This window comes from Sceloporus undulatus, chromosome 7, assembly GCF_019175285.1.
Source record: "Sceloporus undulatus isolate JIND9_A2432 ecotype Alabama chromosome 7, SceUnd_v1.1, whole genome shotgun sequence".
NCBI lineage: Eukaryota > Metazoa > Chordata > Lepidosauria > Squamata > Phrynosomatidae > Sceloporus > Sceloporus undulatus.
In genome coordinates this window covers 1,917,984-1,926,912 of record NC_056528.1, presented here as the reverse complement: position 1 = coordinate 1,926,912, position 8,929 = coordinate 1,917,984, and the positions used below count along the sequence as shown (strand labels likewise).

Sequence of the window (8,929 nt, the reverse complement as noted above, 5' to 3'; positions counted from 1 at the left end):
TGCTCTAGGTCTCTCCCATTGCTGGGGTTGTTATGGGGCAGGACTGGGGGGGCTTCAGGGTCCCCCCTCTCTGAACCCCCACTTCAGGTTTTTGGGGGGGATGTGTCTTTGTGACCCCTTCCCCCCTCCTCCATCCTTCCCCATCCTCCTCCCTGGCAGTGCATTGTGGGAAACTCCCTAAGAATGCTCAAGGGAAGGGAGACAACAATGGGACCCAGGGAAGGAAGGAAGGAAGGAAGGAAGGAAGGAAGGAAGGAAGGAAGGAAGGACAGATAAGAGATAGGAAGAGGAAGGAAGGAAAGAAGGAGAAGAAGGCTAAGAGATAGGAAGGAAGGAAGGAAGGAGAAGGATGGATAGATAAGAGATAGGTAGAGGAAGGAAGGAAGGAAGGAAGGAAGGAAGGAAGGAAGGATAAGAGATAGGAAGAGGAAGGAAGGAAGGAAGGAAGGCTAAGAAATAGGAAGGAAGGAAGGAGAGAGACCTACCTCTGAAGAGACCCAATTATGCCCTAGGCTTTGACCAGGCTTTGGCGCCAGCGCCATTATTCCTTTCCTGGGGCGCCCTCTGGTGGCGGAAAGGGAGCCATTTTACTGGTACTGTATTTTACTGGCATTTTACCAGTGTTTTACCCGCCATTTTACTGGTGTTTTATTGGCATTTTATAATAACAATAACAATAATGAATATAAACAGTAAAATAAATTTAATTCAAATAAAATTAATAATAATTATAATAATAATAACAATTTAAATAAAATTAATAATAATAACAAATAAAAATAAACATAAAAATGAAAATGAAAAATAAATAAAATAATTTAAATAAAATTAATAACAGTAACAGATAAAAATAAAAATAATTTAAATAAAATTCATAGCAAATAAAAATAATAAAAATAATTTAAACAATAATTCAATAATTTAAATAATAATAATATAAAAATAAATTTAATACAATAATAATAATAACAAATAACATAAAATAATAAAATAATTTAAATAAAATTAATAATAATAAATAAATAATAAAAGTAATTTAAATAAAATTATTAACAATAATAATAACAAAAATGAATAAAAATAAAATTAAAATTATAGGTGTTTGAGGAGCAGTGGTGTCACACACATCCTAGTGACGTCGCTGAAACAAGTCACACTCTCTCAGCCTCAGAGGAAGCCAACAGAGAAGAGGGGATGCTGTTGAGCAGAAAGGTCCGGGCGCTAGGACCCCGGGGCGCTTGAAAGGCTGCTGCTGCTGCTGCTGCTCCTCCTTCTGCTGCTTTGTGCCTCATCTGCCTTTGAGAGCCTCGGAGGAGGAAGCAAGGCAGGAAGCCTGGGCTGCATGGAAAGGTCCCTGGAAAACCCCCTGGAAGGAAAGGCTGGAAGGGAGACCCACAGAGAGGAGCAGCCTTGCCCCTGATCCTCAATAGGATTACTCAGAAGTAAGCCCCACTCTTCCCCAGCAAAACCCAGCCATGCATTGCTCTGCTTTTTGCATGCACCAATATTGTGCTTTATTAGCCTTTGCTTTGCTGCAACCCTGGAGTTGGTTTTAATTTTAATTATTACAATTAGTTATTTTTTAATAACTCTTACATTGAGCCTGAAGCAAGGCCCACCCTTTGCAAGGCCAAGAGTCCAGCGAAAAGGAAGAGAAAAAACAACAGCAGCATTGTGTTGTTGTGTTTTGCAAAACAACAACAACAACAACAGGGTTGAAAGGTAGAAAGGGGAGGTTTGGCTTTTCTTGCATGCCTTGTCCTCTCCAAGGCAGCTGCCTCCCAAGGCAGCAAAAGTGTGTTGTTGTTGTTGTGTGTTTTGCAAAACAACAACAACAACACAAGGTTGGGGGGGTGTTGTTTGGCTTTTGTTGCATGCATTTTCCTCTCCTAAAAGGGAGTATAAATAAAGCTTAATAATAATAAACAAAATGCATGTGCACCAAAACAGCCAAAAGCAAAAGTGTTACAAAGGTATTATTATTATTATTATTATTATCATATTTTGGGGGGGATATCTTGGATTTTGGAGAAGGCCTCCTCCGCCGGCAATAACTCATTCTCTTTTCTTTTGAGGTTGCCGCAAAGATGACCACTTTGACCCGGCAAGACCTCAACTTTGGCCAAGGTACGGTCCTAATAAGAAACGGTCCCAGATTAGGGATTAAGCATCCCAATCCATCCCAGATTAAGCCAAACCCTAAACAAGAGTCTCCTCACCCGTTCCTTTGTTTCCAGTGGTTGCAGATGTGCTTTCGGAGTTCTTGGAAGTGGCCGTCCATCTCATCCTTTACGTCCGGGAGGTTTACCCGACGGGGATCTTCCAGAAGCGGAAGAAATACAACGTACCTGTGCAGGTGAGGGCCTCCGTCGGCAGCCCCAAGGCGGACCTATGCTGTGTTTGCCACAGCTGTCCTCTGAGGCTGAGAGAGTGGGACTCGCCCAACATCATGGTTTAACTGGGATTCGAACTCTGCTCTTCCGGTTTCGTAGTCCAATGCTGAAACCACCAGCTGCAGTGTTGTTACCGGTGCATAAATGGTCCAAAACACACTGCAGAAATAACCCAGTTTGAGACTGCTTTAACAACCCTAAGCAATCTGGTGCCATAAGAAAATGCAATTCCCAGGATTGCCTAGTATTGACCCAGAGGTCTCAAACTGGATTATTTCTGCAATGTGTTTTGCACCCGAGTCCAAGTTATGACATATCCGTGCGTCGGTCTAAACTGTGGCCCTTCTTTGGACAGATGTCTTGCCACCCGGAGTTGAACCAGTACATCCAGGACACCCTCCATTGCATCAAACCGCTGCTGGAGAAGGTGAGTTTCAAAGGGTTTGCAAATGCGTTGCACTTCGTTTTATTCATCCCACGAGGTCTTTAAAAGGAGGTGTTCAGAAACTCTTGTTGGTATTATATTATTATTTTCCAGAACGACGTGGAAAAGGTGGTGGTGGTCATTCTGGACAAAGAGCATCATCCGGTGGAGAGGTTTGTGTTCGAGATCACACAGCCGCCCCTTTTGTCGATCAGGTGAGCTTTTCTTCCCCTTTTGCCGATGTTGCGACCTTGCCACAATTTCGCCGCATGTCGGATCAGTGTTGGTTTTGTGGGCCGAGATGCTGATCAGACCGAATCGTAGGATGTCCTGTCCGGCGGCAATCGGTTGCGTCCGAGAAAAATAAGACTTAATACGGTCGCAGTAGGTTTGGTCGGTATTTGGATGGGAGACCACTAAGGAATATCAGGTGCCAGGGCTCTGTTTCAGAGGAAGAAACTGGCCAAAGCACTTCTAAAGATACTGGAGAGAACACTGCTATAGGTCTCCAGTGCAACTCTATGGTCAATGTGACGTTGAAGGCTTTCTATGGCTGGCATCCATCGTTATTTATGGTGTTCCCTGGAGGGAAGTGACCAGTGGGGTCCCACAGGGCTCTGTCCTGGGCCCAGTGTTATTCAACATCTTTATCAATGACCTGGATGACAGAATTGGGAGCATACTTATCAAATTTGCAGGTGACACCAAATTAGGAGGAATAGTTAATACCCCAGAGGACAGGATCAAGATTCAAAATGATCTGAATAGACTAGAAAGCTGGGCCAAAGCTAACAAAATGAAATTCAACACGGAGAAATGTAAAGTACTGCACTTAGGGTGGAAAAATGAAATGCACAGATATAGGATGGGTGACACCTGGCTGAATGAAACTACATGTGAAAGGGATCTAGGAGTCCAAGTAGACCACAAGTTGAACATGAGTGAACAGTGTGATGCGGCAGCTAAAAAAGCCAATGCAATTCTAGGCTGCATCAATAAAAGTATAGTGTCTAGATCAAGGGAAGTCATAGTGCCACTGTATTCTGCTTTGGTCAGGCCCCACCTAGAATATTGTGTCCAGTTCTGGGCGCCACAATTCAGAAAGGACATTGAGAAACTGGAGCCATGTGTCCAAAGGAGGGCGACAAAAATGGTGAAGGGTCTGGAAACCATGAATCCCTATGAGGAAGGACTCAGGGAGCTGGGGATGTTTAGCCTGGAGAAAAGAAGGTTAAGAGGTGATATGATCGCCCTGTTTAAATATTTGAAGGGATGTCATATTGAAGAGGGAGCAAGCTTGTTTTCTGCTGCTCCAGAGAACAGGACCCGGAACAATGGATGCAAGCTCCAGGAAAAGAGATTCCAGCCCAACATTAGGAGGAACTTCCTGAGAGTAAGGGCTGTTTGACAGTGGAACATACTCCTTCCTCGGAGGGTGATAGAGTCTCCTTCCTTGGAGGTCTTTAAACAGAGGCTGGATGGCCATCTGTCAGGGATGCCTTGATTTGGATTTCCTGCATGGCAGAAGAAGGGGGTTGGACTGGATGGCCCTAGTGGTCTCTTCCAACTCTATGATTCTATGTTCTAGAAGAGTTTATTACTGACGTTGCGCCAGCAGCATCTGTGGCTTTGGCATCTTCAGGTAAATGCCAGCCACAGATGAAGATGCCAGCCGCAGCTGTGGGCGAAATGTCAGGAATAAACTCTTCTAGAACATGGCCACATATACCCAAAAAACCATAAACATCTATAGTCAACCATACAATCACACTGAGAAGTGTTTCCTCTATGTCCCTCTACATCCTCCATAGTCGAATCTATAAACTGGGTTTGTTTCCGTTCGCGATCTTTACCCGCATCTTCAATTCCTTCCCTTTATTAGTGCGGATTCCCTTCTCAACCACGTGGAGCAACTCTTGCGTGCCTTCATTTTGAAGATCAGTGTCTGCGACGCTGTGTTGGACAACAACCCTCCAGGTAGGACGGCCGGCCACGTTTCCTCTCTTCTCTTGCTTAGACCCAATAGTGTTTTGGGATTTCTTTAATTTGGTGTCGCAAAAGACAACTGAGATGGACGTTAACCCTCGTCCTTTACATCCTTCATTAAGTGCCCCTAGGTTTTGCCCTTGACGTATCCATGGGTCATATCAAAAATCCAAATTATGGCCCCAAAATCTGTCCTCGACTTATAGATGAGGTCGAGTATATATATTAAATATGTTAAAAACCAAACAATTGTTTTTAACAGCTGTTGCCTATATACGTAATCCCCCCTTTTTCCGTAGGCTGTACTTTCACCGTTTTGGTCCACACCCGAGAAGCTGCCACTCGCAACATGGAGAAGATCCAAGTGATCAAGGTAAAAGATGGGAGGATCGCAAGGTCTTGGAAAGTCTGGGATCTCTCTTTGGTTGTTGAGAGCAATTCCTCTTATGCGTAACGTATTCTTCCTCAATGCTCATAGTTGAAATTGAACTTGTCGCTTCATCGCCATACCCACAAGTTTTGCATTCCTATGGCTATTTGTGCATGAGGTCCTTTCTGAGCACCAGTTTGCTCCATGTGTCTGAAGAAGTAGACCAAGTCTACCAAAGCTTCCGCTACAACTTCTGCACAGTGATCCTCAAACTTTGCTCCTCCAGATGTTTTGGGTTTCGCCTCCATCTTGGCCAACGGTCAGGGATTCTGGGAGCTGAAGTCCAAAATACATGGAGGACCAATGTTTGGGAACCGCTGGACGAACCAGTGGATCCAAATTACAAATGAAGAGATTCTGTTTAAAACATCAGGAATAACGTTTTGACAGTAATTGTAGATGGACATCCTTGGAGGGCGGTGGACTCCCCTCCTTTGGAGATGGTTAAACAGAGGTTGGATGGCCACCTTTCAGGAGAGCTTTAGATGTATATTCCTACAAAGCCAAGGGTTGGATTGGATGGCCCTTGGGGTCCCTTCCAACGCTGTGATTAATTCTGTATACAAAATGCAGTGATATAGTCCCCCTCCTAGTTGGAACATCACAAAGTCTTCCCATACTGTCCAGAATGCACATATTTCCCACATTGCAGGGGACTATTCGGTTGCCACTGGTTGGGAGTCAGGGCATCTCCGGTCATGTGCGGACCAAGCGCAACCAAATGAATCTCTCTTCTTTTTGCCCGGAAGGATTTCCCTTGGATCCTGGCAGACGAACAAGATGTCCACATGCGCGATCCCCGCCTGATCCCACTGAAGACCATGACGTCGGATCTTCTAAAGGTGAGTCCTTTGGAGCTTGCGAGGCGGCAAAGTTGGACCGTATTTTGGGACCACAAAGTCCCAGAATCCCAGATTTTCTTAGTCCAAAACTCCGTCACAAAAATGCGCCACGAAGTATGAAGGGCCGACTGTATATTTAACCAAGTCCTCCAAGGGATCTTGTAGCACCTTTAAGACTAACTGAAAGAAAGAATCCAATAGCATGAGCTTTCCTAGATTTCTTGCGGTTAGATGAGGATTTCCCCCCCATATTATATTAGTATAATAAGACATTGCAGCTCTGACTAGTTTTAATATGCCATTTTATTTGTCTTTTATGTATATTTGTAACTATTTGTAATGTATATTCACATGTTTCTGGATAGAGGATAAATGCAACACATAGAGCTGTGATCCCTGAGTCTTTTGTCGCTCGGAAACATTGATTCTCTGGCAATTCTTTTTTACTCGTATTTAGATGTCTCTGGTGCAAATTTTACCGGTCTGTAATTGTAATAAACAATATCTATTTATCTATATTTAAGTATCCAATCCAGAACTTTGATTTTTGGGTTGCTTAATACATAATGATTTCTCTTTCTCTCCCGTTTCAGATGCAGCTGTATGTAGAAGAGCGAGCTCAGAAAGGCACCTGAACCGGATGGTCTCCGTTTTTTAAACCTTTCCAAGGAATTTTCCATGTGTGCGATTGTGTTGTTTTGTTTTCTGCAAAGTGCTCTTATGCAAAATGGTACAAGTCCTCCAATCCTGAAGGCAAAATCCTGTAGGAACAAACTCCTACCTCCTTCAACAAATCAAGTTTCTAGACCTGGTTTTTAAACTGTGTTCCAGAACATGGTGCTTGTTTTTAGTGTGGGGTTTTGAGCCTTAAAATGCCGCTTATATAAGACTTGGTTTGATTCAAGAACTCATCCGTTATTGTTTTAGTTGTGTCTCGAGTGTTTTGTGATTTGTGACTGAGACCTTGCATGGGATAAAACCTTGCACAGTCCTTGTGTATCCACTGTGATATTTTTATTTGGCTATCAATAAACATTTATGGACTAAGTGGATCCTCAAATCCATCCTCCACTTTGTCTTTCCAACCTTTCCGTTTCTCCTTTGGTCTCTATCCGCACGCTTTTGCATCTGAGGTCTAATCTGCACCGCAGAAATAATGCACTTTTGGCATGGCTTTAACTGCCACATGGCCGCATGATGTGGGATCCCTGGGATTTGCAGTTCGCTGTGGCCCCGGAGCGGGCGAAATTAAATGCAGAACTACAAATCCTTGGACTCAACCCTGAAGAAGCATCGATAGATGTCTAGTCTGGCTGCCACCGTTGTGCAAATTCGAGGGAGGTTTTGCCCACAGACTGCGCAAGAGAAGCATTGGAAAAGGGGCTAAGTATTATACAGATAGATAGAAACAGATGCGTATGTAAAATAAAACCGAATGCGGCGGAGCGTCCCTTCTTCACCCGGCCACCTCCGGCCCGAGGGTGACGCTTGTGTTGGTGACACGGACGCCGTACCAGCCTGCCCAGAATTGCGTGTCTTGGCCTCCGTGGCGGAAGAGGATGTGGCGCACGCCGGCCGGGTAGTCATGGAAAGTGTACGAAACCTGGAGGTGGAGAGGAGAAAAGGACACGGAAAACGTTTTGCAAGTTGTTTCAGACTTACGGCAACCCTATCGTTTTGTTCAGAGGAGGTTTGGCTCGCTTCCTCTGAGGCTGAGAGAGTGCGACTTGCCCATGGCAACCCAGCCATGCGCCCGTTACTGTACCTCTTGCCATTCTGCGTCGCTCCACTGCTCTATGATCACATCCTCCGGGAGGAATTCTTGGAGGACGATGTAGTCGGCCGAGAGGAGCCGCACGCTGAGCTGGTAGCGGCAGCCACAGTCAAACCGAGCAGCGTACCTGGAATCGTAGAACCACAGAGTTGGAAGGGACCTCCAAGGGGCATCCAATCTAACCCCCTTCCATGCAGGAAGACACAATCCCCTTCTGTGTTTCTCCCGTGATTTCCCTCTTCGATATATACGTGTAAGCTTACATGTACAGTCCTCTGTCCGAATTCACGGGGCATCTGTTCCAGACCTCCCCCCCGCCCCTGTGAATTTGGAAATTTGCATATATTGAAGTCCCATAGCTTTGAATGGCCGCGTGCTCCTGCGTGCGGCCATGTGTGCATGTCACTGGAGCGTGCACCATTAACTTTAATGGAGGTCACTGCGCTGGAGGACCTACAGATTCCTAGAGAGGTTTTATTTCAAGTGGTTTTTCATTTGCGTTCTCCCCCCCCCCCCTTCATGAGGGTCCTGTGCCCCGAACCCCAGCAAATGCAGAGGACCCACTGGACCTTCTTTCTTTCAGCGCCTTTCTCCTGGCTTACCAGTCCTTCACCACAATATCCGGCTTCACTTCATCCATCAGTTGGTCCCAGTAGCCTTCGCTCTTTAAGGTGATGAGCTGGCTTTTGATGCAGGACCTGAGGAACACATCCAAGACGTTACGGACCACAGTCCGAAGTGCAAAACCGCTAATGAACACAACAGCAATCCCTCTTGCTCAAGGGTGCCCATCCAGGCCTCAAAGGTGGTAGCCCCAAAGCCTAACGTTTAAGCATTTTTACCTTTCTCAGCTATTAATTTTAGGGCTTTCGACAGAAATAGTATCTGTCTTGAGTGGCTTCTGAAGTTTAGCTGCGTTGAGTTGCATTTGTGTATTTGTGTGCATTTTATGAATTGTATGCGCTTTGTTTTATATTTGGTCTCTGACTAAATAATTGATTGATGGACTGAATCTTGAAATGGAAGAAAATTATTATTATTATTATTATTATTATTATTATTATTATTATTATTATTATT

General features: G+C 44.6%; 3 protein-coding genes across 5 annotated transcripts in view; 1 reads left to right on the top strand and 2 right to left on the bottom strand.

Annotated features, from left to right (window-relative positions):
• The window catches only part of DRAXIN (dorsal inhibitory axon guidance protein), a 9,972-nt gene extending 9,364 nt beyond the window's left edge, over nt 1-608 (bottom strand). For 2 of the 3 annotated variants that reach the window (XM_042478001.1, XM_042478002.1), the window contains exon 1: nt 486-605. The gene's annotated coding sequence lies outside the window, so the exon portion shown is untranslated. Of the gene's footprint in view, nt 1-485 lie in introns of all 3 variants that reach the window. The other variant, XM_042478003.1, reaches the window with a different exon arrangement.
• Nucleotides 609-1,196: 588 nt separating this feature from the next.
• Nucleotides 1,197-7,135, top strand: MAD2L2 (mitotic arrest deficient 2 like 2). The gene is made up of 9 exons (XM_042478030.1): nt 1,197-1,442; nt 2,076-2,127; nt 2,238-2,356; nt 2,749-2,820; nt 2,932-3,032; nt 4,700-4,794; nt 5,103-5,176; nt 5,983-6,075; nt 6,669-7,135. The coding sequence occupies exons 2-9, from the start codon at nt 2,088-2,090 to the stop codon at nt 6,708-6,710; spliced, it is 636 nt and encodes a 211-aa protein (XP_042333964.1). The 5' UTR covers nt 1,197-1,442; nt 2,076-2,087; the 3' UTR covers nt 6,711-7,135.
• Nucleotides 7,136-7,187: 52 nt separating this feature from the next.
• LOC121936375 overlaps nt 7,188-8,929 on the bottom strand; it is a 9,726-nt gene continuing 7,984 nt past the window's right edge. The window contains exons 9-11 of the mRNA XM_042478582.1: nt 8,452-8,547; nt 7,841-7,976; nt 7,188-7,678 (exon numbers count right to left, since the gene is read on the bottom strand). Of these exons, the coding sequence (XP_042334516.1) occupies nt 7,532-7,678; nt 7,841-7,976; nt 8,452-8,547 (379 nt within the window). The 3' untranslated portion in view covers nt 7,188-7,531. The remainder of the gene's footprint in view (nt 7,679-7,840; nt 7,977-8,451; nt 8,548-8,929) is intronic.